The sequence below is a fragment of the Nannobrachium achirus genome, assembly GCF_963921795.1.
Source record: "Nannobrachium achirus genome assembly, chromosome: 7".
Taxonomy (NCBI): Eukaryota; Metazoa; Chordata; class Actinopteri; order Myctophiformes; family Myctophidae; genus Nannobrachium; species Nannobrachium achirus.
Window position 1 is genome coordinate 32,334,672 of NC_137816.1, and position 13,974 is coordinate 32,348,645.

The 13,974-nt window shown below is 44.0% G+C and overlaps 1 protein-coding gene across 1 annotated transcript in view; it reads right to left on the reverse strand.

Annotated features, from left to right (window-relative positions):
* Window positions 1-13,974, reverse strand: part of loxl1 (lysyl oxidase-like 1) — a 50,838-nt gene that overhangs the window by 15,280 nt on the left and 21,584 nt on the right. The window contains exon 3 of the mRNA XM_080729248.1: window positions 12,664-12,801. Coding sequence (XP_080585374.1) covers window positions 12,664-12,801 — 138 coding nt within the window. The remainder of the gene's footprint in view (window positions 1-12,663; window positions 12,802-13,974) is intronic.

Below are 13,974 nucleotides of genomic sequence, written 5' to 3' on the forward strand. Positions count from 1 at the left end.
GCCCACACCCCAGGTGGGGTTGGCGAAAGGGCCTTTCTGTGTGGAGTTTGCATGTTCTCCCTGTGTCTCCTAGGGTAGATACCCTCACAAAAACACCCAGTAATCCTGGTCTCAATAATGCCTCCCCCTGGCCAGCCTGATGGAGGGGAAAGGAACTGTTTGGAATAACGTGTTCCTTCCACGCGCTACGTCCATACCGGTGAAAAGAAACAACTTGGACTACTCATGCATTGAAGGAAGCACGAGGTCAGTCCGTTGTCTCCCCAGGCGCGGCAGAGGGAGAGCAGAGCCCAGGATTACATAGCTTAGGCAATTGGCACTGGGTGAAAAAATGGGTTACAACATTGTGGGATAAAAATTATAGAAAAAAAATAGATTAACGTAGATCAGCATTGTATGACAATGTCAGGCTTAAGAGAAGAATCAGTTCATGAACAAAGCCAGTCAGTGATGTCAAACCGTTTCAACAGGGGCAAGAATAACATGGGCCTTTGCATGCGATCTTCAATTATTCAAATCAATTATCGTCTTTATCGTTTCGAGCTTGTGGATCTGCTTTACATTTGTGTGAAGCTGTAGTATTAGCGTTAATTTATGAAAGACAAGGAAATGGGAGGTTTCTGCCCGACAGCAGCGTTATACTTGATGAATGAAACTCACACAAGTCTAAAGTGACGAACCATTTGAGTGCTGCTTGTTCTGTATGGATGTCACACAGGTGAGGTAAGCTCTGGACCCCGTACAGTCAGACACAAAAGTCAGACAGACGGTGAATAATGCCAGTGCTCCTGAGATCATGGTCCATGTTTCAACATGGACCACGACTTTTACTGGAACAGTCATTAAAGAATGAATGAAGACTTGGAGCGAAAAGTGGGTACTTTCCACAGATGGAGTGAGTGACAATAATACAAACTCATATTTTCCATATTAAAGGGGGGGCGGAGTGAAGAGGTGCTTGCAGGTGAAGTGCTGTTTGCCAACCCCTGTGGGGGCTGAAAGCTATCTGTCTCACTGCGTTCTCTGCTACCACCACTACTTCGCTGTTACAACACAAGGCCGCTGTGAATGACTTCCACTTGATATCTAGATATATTTATATAGTTTTTTATTATATAGTTTCTTTGCAGATTTAGAATATTCTTATTACCAATTAAGCCATATTTGTATTATAAATTTTAATTTTGTCCAATATGTAAGGTAGTATCAAGTATGGTATGGTATACGATAGTATATTAATAAAATATAACTTATACATTTGGGGTTATTGTATATGGTCTTTTTATTGAGACATTTAGATCGGGACAGGACCTTTGAGACAATCCTGTTTCTGGTTTGATTCAATGTATCCCCTGATCAAGCAGACTGGCTCTATTACTGTTGCTCAATGGTAAAACATTCAACACTTTCCTGTTAAAGCCGTCCGGGGTAGAACAGGAAAGTAACATAGTGCAGCTTTAAGTATTTTGATGCAAATACTGTTGTAGGCTACTTTTTAATACAAGTAAAATATTGGCCACAGACGAGGGCGCTGTGAATGACTTCCACAGTCCACTTGATATCCAGTATAAGACAGGTTAAACATAGAGGGTCTGTATCTATACGAATGGCACACTTGGGGACTGGTGCAGTATTGGACTGGTGTGTCTGTGTGTCTGTGTGTCTGTGTGTGTGTGTGTGTGTGTGTGTGTGTGTGTGTGTGTGTGTGTGTGTGTGTGTGCGCGTACGTGCGTGTGTGAGTGAGTGTGTGTGTGTGTGTGCGTGTGTGTGTGCGCGACTGCGCGTGTGTGTGTTGAACATGCTGAACAGTGATGTCAAGACTGTCAAGGAACTTGATCTTCTCTGTTTCTAGATATGAAACGGCATTAAGTGCCTCTGGCAAGAGAGGGCGAGCCAAGTTTCCTGCATGGGGTTCAAAACGAAAGCCCAGCCTTAAAATGGACACACATGCTACTGAGTTTGAGGTGTCATCAGATTGGCCTGACCTCAATGACCTCTGTGTGAGAACTGGTGTATCCCTGCGCTGGGTACGACCTGACTAGGACACTGTAGCAGTTTCTGAGGACATTATCACCAACTGTTCGATCTCAGTAAGGGTTACTGTGATTCAGAACAGCATTTATCACCAGTCAATGCACGGAGGTATCTTGTAATGTTACAACAGCAAAAACAACACTGGACTGTGAACGAAATTAAAGATGTTTAGTTTTTAAGACTTGGCGATACAGTTATGCCTGATTTGAACTTAGAAAAAAAACACATCACATCACGTTATGAGCTTTTAGATACATTTTATGAATGCAATTACCTTTTTCTTTGGGGGGGGGGGGGGGGTCATTGTTTACCCTGACCCTAAAGCCAAAACTAGCTGATGTCCTCACAAGTATAGTAATACAAAGTGCGTGTGTGTGCGTGTGTGTGTATGAGTGTATGAGTGATGCATGCTTGTACGCCTCAGTGCCTGGCTGTCTTTGGATGAGGGAATTTGGAGGACGCCAGGGGGTTGAAACGCTCTTTATTTTTGTTCCCACACCAGGCATTTATTTGGATGGAAGTCTTGAGATGATTATCTGTGCTTATACTGTACGTGTGTGTGTGTGTGTGTGTGTGTGTGTGTGTGTGTGTGTGTGTGTGTGTGTGTGTGTGTGTGTGTGTGTGTGTGTGTGCGTGCGCGTGCGTGACTGCGTGCGTGCGTGCGTGCGCGTGTGTGTGTGTGACACACGCAGGCAGGCACGCACGCATGCAGACACGTGCACGCACACAAGCTGTCTGGACGGGGTCCTTGCCTTTACTCAGTATAATAGATCCCCCTCCCTGCACACAAACACGCACACGCAGTCACACACACACACACACACACACAGCTATGTCAGCTATAGGGAATGCAGAGTTGGAATAACACAGCGGCGGCCTAAATAAGAATGACTAGTAATCCTTATATCATTGCTGTTGGGCAGAAACCTTGTATCTCCGTGTTTCAACTAGTTTGTCACAGCCATATTCGAACCTTTAGTTTTTTCATAAATGAATGCCCTACTTGATCACACAGCGCAGCGGTCCAGGCCCCTGCTGTAGTCTCAGTGTAGCCTGACAGTGTGTCGCGGGTTCGAGTCCCGATCCCGACGGCCTTTGCTGCATGTCACTCGCCATCTCTCTCCCCCATGTCCTGTCAGCCTACTGTCTATCCCCCTCAATAAAGGCATGAATCTTTTTTTTTTTTAACAGCGTCACACAAAAGCATCAAAAGTAGCTGATCTACAAACTCGAAACGTGGCTCGATGCAACGCGTTTTGAGCTTTAGTTCTGCTATTTTGGTACTTTTGAATTTTAATCCTGACATACATTATCAGGTTTCCACCCGACAGAGACGAAATATTGAACAGACGAAAATAATCCATTTCCAGTTCCATTTGGAACACAGGTTCTTTTTATTATTATTATATATTAGTATTATTATTTGTTATTTGGGGGGGGGGGGGGGGGCAATTTCCTGAAAAGTTTTAGAACATACAAGGTTTCCATCCAACAGCGACGATATACAACACATTCCAATCCTTCTCCATACACCCATGAGTCATTTTCCACTGTGTTGCAACAGTAGAGGGACTTCCAGGGATGGAGGGGGGATCACAGTCTGGGCCTGAGTGTGTGTTATTACACAGAAACAAGGCCTGTATGGGAACTATTTAGCACAGGCCTGACATGCTGCATTCCAAGCACTACACACAGAGAAATAAAGGTTCCCAAATCAAACCGAAAACAGTTTTACAAACATTTAAAAAAAGCAACACAAAAAGCAGATCTGCAAGCTCACAACACGTCGTATGAGCTTGTTAAAGGAGTAGTTCACCCCCAAAATGACTTTTTTTCTATTGATTAGTCACACCATGGAGACCTCAATATTTTTTATTTTATTTGTCACATTCCTATGACGTGGATATAGTAAATGTACCCAAATGCATTTGGGTCCTCATCCGGAATCAATGGGGGTAAATGTATTGAAATCAAATTACTGACTTAGGTATGCGACAAAAAACTAAAAAATATGACTGAACTCAAGTCTCCATGGCGTGAGTAATCAACAGGAAAAAAAAGTCATTTTGCGGGTGAACTACTCCTTTAAGTATAAAATAGGGTTACGTCGTAAAACGAATGGCTTTGTCGAGTGTCTACTATGAACACAATTGGCCCATGTTCAGGGGAGGGAAGCCGGGCGGGGAGAGGATATCACTGCACTGCGGGAGGAGTAGGAAGGACAAAGGCTTTATATGTCCTCCCAGTGGGGGCTCCTCACTGCAGGTGAATGGGACCCTTACAGACCCATTTGGTTTCATTTGTACGGCCTGTGCTGCACAGCTGGAGCACAGGAGACGTGGAAAAAGACGTACAGACCAGAATGGGCAAAGCTGTGTTCCAACGGCTCCGAAACATTTGGTCGTCCAAAGCCATCACTACAGCCACCAAGCTACACCTTTATACGATATCAGTGGTCATTCCACGCCTGTGAGACCTGGATGAAGACAGTCAACATCACCAGCAAGTTGGATCTCTTGGCTCAGATGCATCTTGAGGATATCGTGGAGAGACCACATCACCAATGAGGAGGTGATGAGAAGGGCAGGGGGGGCACCACTGTCAACAGGAGAAGGAGAATGGCGTACTCCGACTGCCAAGAGAGACCGGCAAGTGTGGCAATGTGGAAGGGAAGGAGGCCAAAGAAGAGATGGAGACAGACAGCCAAGGAAGACCTAAGTGCAATGGGAGTCAGCTGGCAAAAAGGGTCGCCAAGGACCAGAGCAAATGGAGGGGACTCTTCGCCCAATGTTCAAATAGGAACAGGAGGAACTAAGTGTACTGCCTGGCAGTTACGGATTCGTAAGTGTCCACTTGGACCGCTGCTGGGCCCCGAACCCGACGTGGAGGAACAGTGAGTTAAAAGATTCAAACTTTGTCATAGCTTGTGAAACTCAAGAGAATCCATTTCCTTTTCTCTGCTTCAAGTGAGATGGATTGGACTGGATGTAAAAACCTGAATAAAACGTCTCTACTACACAGTTTATGTGAATAAAATGTAGGGCAATAAAGTTTATTGTCAGAATCTGGGCCACATTATTTTCATTCCCTGAAGAGGATTTCTCAATGGCCAACGGTTATGTTCTACTAACCTACATGCACAGTGATGGACAAACAACCCCTAGTCAAATTATAGAAACTCATGGTGCCAAATTTGTACTTGATGATTCATGCAGCGTTGCAAGCTTGTAGATCTGCTACTTTTACTGCTTTTGAATTTGAATTTGAATCCTGAATAGTAACGGTTTTGTACATAGTATGAGGTTTTCACCCGACAGAGACGAAAGACTAAACAGCAATATAGGGCTTTGGAGTGACAGGGCCTATAGACAAAATTGAGGAGGGGGAAAAAGGAAAGTTTATAAAAAAAAAGAGGAAAAGAAATTGATGGGGGAAAAAACTATTGATTTGTCATTCCGCTCACAATGCCCAGTGCAACGATTGCCTCAGCATGTCTCCCATCCAGCCCCTTGTGGGTACAAGGCTGACGACACACAGACAGCCACATTGCCAGTTTTCCAATGCAGTAGGTTCTCAAACATTTTCAGGTCCAGGACCCCTAAATTAATATGTATTCTTGCGAACCCCAATCTGAAAAGACTTTGTGCCAGCGACCCATCACAATCATATTAACAACTTTATCCAAGTATACAGTATGTTGGCTATTCAGGTCCTTTCCCTCCAGAACCACCCTCAAGGCCAGCTAGCGGACATTGCCATTTTTGAGTTGGTCAGACCAACTCCAACATTTAGGTGAGTTTGTGGCACCTTTTGCCTATTGGCTGTCGCGGCCCTCCAGACGATGGGGGGGGGAAGAACTGCATTGATTAGGGCCAATCGCAGGCGACGCTCCTCCAGACTATGGGTTAAAAAGAGATGGGATTTATGGTTCTTTGAAGTGAACCGGATCTCTGGAATTCGTTCCTTTCAAAGAGCCGTTCAAAAGACTGGCTCATTTTAGTTACTAGTTAGGCCTACTTTGTAGATTGTGTTCATAATTACACATGATTTCAACCCTATTTACATTTCGGCCATATACATTTTGCCGATCTACAAGCTACGAGCTTGTAGATCTGCTATTTTCAAATGTTTTAATACTTTTTATTATTTTTTCCTACGTATTCATTGGAAAACTTTTAAAATGGGACATTTTGCATAATAAGTAGGCTACTTTATGCATTGGTTTAATTGCATTTTGATTAATAATTTTGTACTTTTACTCAAGTGCATTTTAATTGCAAACTTCTACTATGTGAATGTGCTTGTACTTTTTCCACAACTGTTTATTTAGAAAGGAACGGCTCCCTACTGTGAACCGGATCCCATCGTTCATTTCAAAGAGCCGTTCAAATGACTCGATTCGTTCACGAACGTCCCATCTCTAGTTAAAAACGGCAACGGGATTGAAGGGAACCAGAGAGAAAAGACTCTGCAGCAGATCGGCTATCATTCTTTGTGTTATGCAACCAAATGTTTATTATACAGAGAGAATCATACACCTTCAAACAGGTGTAGTAGCCTACACGGCTAATAGAACAAAACTATGGAACAAAACCGCAGAGGAATATTTGGGGAAAAAAGGAATGAGGAAGCCCCTGTCTGTTGGACCACAGATCGCCGTTTTTTATTTAAAAAAGTCGATTTAAATATGAATACACTGTGTTGGCTAAAGGCCATTGACCCATGACTACAACACCTTATTTGTAATGTAAAATAGCTACTGATAAAGTAGCCAATGATGAATGAAAAACGCGAAGTGTTGACATGTGTGGAGGACTGCAGGTGCGTCACAAAAGGGGGGGGGGGGGGGGAGAGTTGCTAAGGCCCAAGGTGGAAGGGCCTTAATTATTTTATACTTTAGCTATTGAAAAATAGCAGATATATAAACTCGAGAGTGCCGCGCTGCGAGCTTGTATATCTGCAATTTTTTAAATCCCCAGATGAAGAACATTCATGTGGGCCCGCAGTGAATCCTTGTACCCAGGGCCCAGAATTTGGTGCGACGACACTCTTGTGTATTTGCGACTCGGAGCGGCTAAAACTTTTCGGATTCGAGACGTTTTAACGCCAGATATATCACATGTTGTAGATTTATAAGCAATCGGCATGATAAGAAACACGTAGGCCTAGCCTACATTTGAAGCAGTTTATTCTGGTTGTTTTGAAATAGAGAGAAATAGACAGCTGTAGGCTACTGTCTACCTCATTCGTCGCTATAGGCTGTTTAAACACCATCATCACAGATCAAATGAATACATTAACACGCAAATTCACTTGTAGGTATATTTATTAGGTTGTTGTCTTTCTTACCGTATGTACACAACTGTCCAGTCCAGTGATAAGTTGCTTTATATCAGATGAAGTAGCCTATTCCTTGGTGCTTCTTGATACAAACACATACAATGTGTTGTGTTGGTATAAAATGAGTCGTAGCCTACACATATTTTCTCATCTTGTCTCATGACAAGACTTGATGAAAGTAACTCACATTCCGCCCAGGTCAAGACAATAATATGAATCGATCTAAACAAATAAAGTCTGTGCTGATGATGATGATGTTGGTATGCTTATGGCTGTTAGGCAGGCTACTTAATAGATATATAGATAGATAGATATCTTTATTATCCCAAGGGGGATAATCAGTAGCTATTTAACATAACAAATAAGGTGTTGGTGTCGTCATGGTGGGCCATTTAGCCAATACAGTGTATCACACACACACACACACACACACACACACACACACACACACACACACACACACACACACACACACACACACACACACACACACACACACACACACACACACCAGCAGCACAATCCATCCATCCATCCATCTTCAACCGCTTATCCAGCATCGGGTCACTGGGGTAACAGTTCCAACTGAGATTTCTAGAGTTCCTTAATAATAATAATTAAAATAAACAAAACTAATGATTATAATTGCGACCGTCAGTTCACAGTTACTATGAAAACCTCTGTCTGTCTGTCTGTCTGTCTGTCTGTCTGTCTGTCTGTCTGTCTGTCTGTCTGTCTGTCTGTCTGTCTGTCAGTCTGTCTGTCACGTCACATCACACTTTTTTGCCCCTATCCATGTGAAATTTTCCACACACAATCCTTGTCTGCCAATCCACAACCTCCACCCTTCCAGGGACCCCCGCAGCTCCAGGGACCCCCGCCACATTTTTTAAAACACATTTTTGAATACTGCTCCTACAGTTTTTGCCCTAAAATCACACAAATCGCTACACAGTTCACCATGCACTGGGTGAAAAATGGGTTACAAAATCATGGGATAAAGGTTTAAGCTTGTGGCATTTAGTTTAACTTTTTCTGAGCTGAATTGTTTGTGCATCTTCTCTGCTGTGCTCCTGTTGTGTCAAATGTTGGCAAGATGTGGTTCGCGGCCTCAACAGGAGCGGATTTGGGACGGTCCTCGCACCAAGGAGCGGAGGAGAAACCTCTGGCGCATTTTAAAACTCGCTTGCTCGTGCTCGTATTCAAACATTGTATATTCTTATTCTTATAGGCCTACTCTTATTAAAAATAAAAGGCAAATAAGAACAGGTGATTATTCTTATTTATTTTTTGCACGTGAGAGTGGTGATAACCCACCCGCCCGCCTGAAAAGGTCTGAAACGTTGGCACCGGGTCAGCCTGCGCAACACTAAACAGCACACCTGGTTATAGAACCATGATTCTATTTCAACCCACCCAGTACAACAGTTAGGTTAACAAGTACAGCCTACATACAACTGTCTTGCTCACTGCAATATACACCTGTCTTGTTCACTGCAATATACAACTGTCTTGTTCACTGCAATATAGAACTCTCATCTTCCTGCAATATACAACTGTCTTGTTTACTGCAACCTGTTCATGCTCGAATCTTTCAATAAAAAGAAAAAAAAAACATTACCTGTCGGATCTTTCTTTACAGGCTAATAATGACATGTCATTGTTCTTGTGTGTCAACTTGTACATCTGCCCTTTTCAATTGATTACATAGGGCTAATGTTAAAGGGTTCTTTTAGACTGTTAAATCTCCCCGCCTTTTTAACCCACATGCGACCAGCTCATATATTGACTGTGTCAATTCTTGTTTCTCTTTTTTTCCCCCCGAAATGGCCAGGCATTCAAACATTCCTTGCAGTTGAGCCCAGCCCGGCCCGCCCGGCAGGGCCGTCACAAGGTGGGGGGGAAGTGGGACTGAGTCACTAGGGCCCAAGGTGGAGGGGCCTTAATTATTTTATGCTTTAGCTATGGTAGAGCCCTCTTCCGGAAACCATTTCACTGGAGAACGGAAGTTGGTCGTTTACTAGGCTAGGTAGAGCTTGTAGATCTGCTATTTTTGAAAAGTCGTGAAAATGTGTCTTTGAATATATGTATTTTTAAGCTAACATTTGTAACTTAAATTTAGCTTCTGGGGGGTCCCTGGAACTAAATATTTTGAGATGGGCGTCCGTGACCAAATACACATTATTTTGGGTGTCCTTTACATGAAAAAGTTTGAGCACCACTGACATAGAAACATTTTTTTCTTTTTCTTTTTTTTAGGATTTGAAATATTCAAAGAAATATTCACGATTTTTCAAAAATAGCAGATCTACAAGCTCGCAGCGCGGCACTCGGTGCCACGCTGTGAGCTCGTAGATCTGCTATTTTTCAATAGTTAAAGCACAAAAACGCCCCTCCTATGAAGAACATTCATGGGGGGCCCACAGTGAATCCTTGTTCCCAGGGCCCAGAATTTGGTGCGACACCCCTGCCCGCCCGGGCAGCGAGACGAGTGGAGCTTGGCAGGCCAGGGGCGAGCGAGCACGGTGGTGAGCAGACAGACGTGTTGAAAAGTGAGACACAGAGCAGCCATGGGATGCATGGAGCATGGGGTCATAGAGAAAACACATGGGGTATCCAAACATCACCTCACTCCCCAGACCCTCCAGAGACCACTCACTGTGAGCTGCTATCAGCTTGCTAAGGCAACACAAATCTGTACGTTCAAACAAAAATGTGCAGACGCAATGCAAAGAGAGAAAGAAAAAGAAAAAGCTATACATTACGTGCCATGCTGCACAAGCACAAACATATACAGTAATAGAGTCGGTTGCTGTATTTATACTGTACTATGAATAGCCTACATTTTGTGTTGCATATAACGCTGTCGTGGCGGAGAACCTTGTATGTCCAACACTGTTACTTTACTTGTAAGGAAATTACAAGAACCTGCATTCCAGTGGATCCAATGCAGTAATTATTTATTTCGATTGTCTTAATTACCGGCTCCTAGGCTATGCCTTAAGTTAAAGGCGTGTCCATACTGTCTCCGAGCACCGAACCTTTCGTCAGAGAATTCCGACTTTCCTAAGTGCAGCTTTCCGAACTCTAATTCGGGGTAATGTTTTTTTTTTTTTAACCGGACCTTTCAGACGAAATGTTCGGTGGTTGGAGACAGTATGGACAGGCCTTTAAGTTAAGGCATAAGAGCTGGTACTTAAGACAAACAAAATAGACCCCACAAGCTCTTATAAATACTTTTCACTGCATGGTTCAATATTAATAAAATAAAATAAAATAAATAGCCGGTCTACAAGTTCACAACACGTTGTGATGTGATGCGTTGTGATGCATTGTGAGCTTTACAGACTGCCGTTTTTTGCTACTTTTGTGTGACACTAATAGTATGACAAAGTAAGGCATTCTTCTTCTTCATTTGTGTATCATCCTCAAATGTCCAACTCAGTATTGTGTAGCCACGCTCTTGTCTCTGGTCCCACTTGGAAGAGGCCGGCCTCTGAAGGTGGTTTGTACAGGGGACAGGAGTTAATTATGTGCTCTGCAGACTGCTCAGGCTCGCCGCACTTGCATGTTGCACTCTCTGCCAAGCCCCACTTCTTCATTGCTGATTTGAAGAAGCCGACTCCAGTGCGCAGGCGGTTCAGTAGAGTCCATTGCCGGCGAGGTAGGTCCTCTCCCTCAAAGCCAACTCCCGGGTCCCAGATGTAGCGGTGGATGCGGGAGGGCCCAGCAGACTCCCACTCCTGTTTCCATGATGCTGCCAGCCACGCCCTCGTGGACATGTCCTCCGGGATGGAGCAGAGCATCTCTTGTGCCGCCTTGTTGTAAGGGTGGCGGGACTTGAGTCTGTTTGGAGGCTTTGTGTCCACTGTGGTGTGGTGCAGGATATGCCAGTCGTGTATCTGGGCTTTCCTTGCTAACTTGAGGGTTGCAGCCTCTCGTCGGAGGCCGGCCGGGGCAATTCCTGCAAGGACTGGCAGGTAGGACACAGGAATGGGCTTCAGGCAGCCAGTTATGGTTCGAAGGGAGTTGTTTATTACGGAGTCTACCTTTTTGACATGTGGGCTCCTACACCAGGCTGGGGCACAGTATTCAGCTGCCGAAAAGACCAGGGCTTGGGTGGAAATTCGTAGTGTGGTGGCAGATGCTCCCCAGGTCGTACCAGCAAGATGTCGGATGAGAGAGACCCTGAATGTTGCCTTGGCCCTCACGTCTTCAAGGTGTTGTTTGAAGGACAGTGTTCTATCTAAGCGTACCCCTAGGTATTTTGGGGCTTGCTGGAACTCCAGGCGCTTGTTGTCAACAAACACGTTAATTTCCCTTTTTGCCTCTCTGTTGTTGAGGTGGTATGATGCCCACACTGTCTTGCCTATACTTACTTACTTACACTTAAATACCTACTCCTCCCGCGAGGGAAATTCAGATATCGCAGCCCAACCCAGCTGCTTTTTTTTCAGCTTAAGCCAGCTGAACCCAGTGCTGCCCACAAGGAGCGCGAGGGAAGGGGAGCAGTGATAGCTGGAGCGGGGAATCGTACCTGCGACCTCTGGGGCCTCCGGAGTCCTAGGTATGGACACTACTAACCACTCTGCCATCACTGCCTATGCTGAGCTGCAGTCGCCACCTTTGGAGGTAGTCAACCAGATTGCCCATATCCTGATTAAGACCGTCCTCCATTGCCTTCCAGGTTGGTTGTCGCAGCATAATGGCTAGGTCATCTGCGTACCCATACTTCCTAGATTTTGTCTCCGGTAGGTCGTAGATGTAGATGTTAAAGAGCATCGGGGAGAGGACTGAGTGAGTAAGGCATTCATTCACAAATAAAATAAAATAAAAAGACATACAGAGTTGAGATACGGAGATACAAGGTTTCTGCCCGATGACAACGATAGGGAGCCCTGTTGTTCTCACAAAATAGCAACGTGTAAGTCTATAGATTGTCAGTACATGACCCAACTGTACCCAAAAAGACATATTCCTATTATACTACTTGGTCATTAAAATGTCCCTGAGTCAGATAACTGAAGAGGGTACCTTAACAGGACATCATTAGTGCTGCATTTCACCCAGTGCTGCTGCTGTCAAATACCAGCGTATGTCTACAGACAGACAGCACTGAACTAATGATGATGATGAGGATCTAGATTGTCTGGAGGCTTGGCATTCACTCTCTCAGTTTCATGTCTTTTCTTCTTTTTCCCCATTGAGAGAGCTATACGGTAAGAGTGTTAATAATGCAGTGGAAGTACTCAGATTTGGTTTAGCTTGAGTAAAAGTCAGTATACTCACTGATGGCAGCTGTGCCACTCCCAGGTGTGCCGGGGTCTGTTGGGCATGAAGTCAGCGATGCCCTGGTTCTTCACTCTCTGTGGGAAACGAAGCAGCACTCTGACGTCATAGTCTGTGGTCTCTGAGCTGTAGGCCGTGCTGGAGAACAGAGGGAGAACACATTGTACCAGTGTTTCTCAAACGTTCACATTTCAAGCTCTCCCCTTAACTCTGACAGTGTACCTGACAGGTTCATTTGGTTCAATTTGTACACTGTCAGACTTGTATGGGTCAATTTAGACCCCCTAAAGGAACCTACAGAGTCCCTGGAATCCAATTTGAGAACCACTGCATTATAATGACGGTATAATGCAGTGGGAACACAAGACTTATTAGAATGACTACAATGAAGATTGATTGATTGATTGATTGATTGATTGATTGATTGATTGATTGATTGAATACTTCATTAGTCAGAGATGTAAACAGAATTCTGCCATGTTTGTTCTAAATTTGGGTGGTACTGTATAGGCTAGATCATGGTTGCTCCCTCTAGTTTGTGGCTGTGGGTGTCACTCGCTTTGGAGAAGTTGTTTGAATCGACATGTATGAGGGTATTGAGGGCACTGAAGGTAATATGTCTTTGACTATCTTAAATACCAATCCCAGTGATATTTGCTTAACCCTGTCTTCTACCCTGAGCCATCCCAATCTATATAGCAATATATAGTGTTGGAATTAGGTGGGTCATGGGCTTAAGGACGATAAGTAGTATTACTTGTAGTTGTCTTATCAGTTTGTTTTAGGAGGTCTGAAGCTTAGTTTATCCGTGTCGCTCTCCCAGTGTTTCCCCTGATATAACGTTTCTTCATTCATTCATTCATTCCCGGAGCTGTACACAAGCAGTGCTAAATTGGGAGAACACATATACATAACCGTCATGACCACAAGACAGAGTGCAGAGAACTGCTGCTACAAAGATAAGCCATTGTACCTGTCTAGGACAAGACCCTAACCTTAACTCTACATACACAAAGTATGTAGAGACTATGACAAAAATCGGCGTCTCTCGTCCAGTGATTGCCCTGATATATCATTCATTGATTGATTCATTGATTCACTCACTCACTCACTCACTAATAAATAAATACATAATAAAATAGCTGGAAAAGCTTTGCGGGCGTACACAATGCAGCATCTAATAAATAATTCATAACACAGATCACAGATAACACTATCGATAACACTTTCTTTTTTTAAACTCCACTGTGAGAAAAACATCCAGGTAGCCACTCTGTTGTGCAAGATTTAGATCTGCAGGGTTTTCTCTTA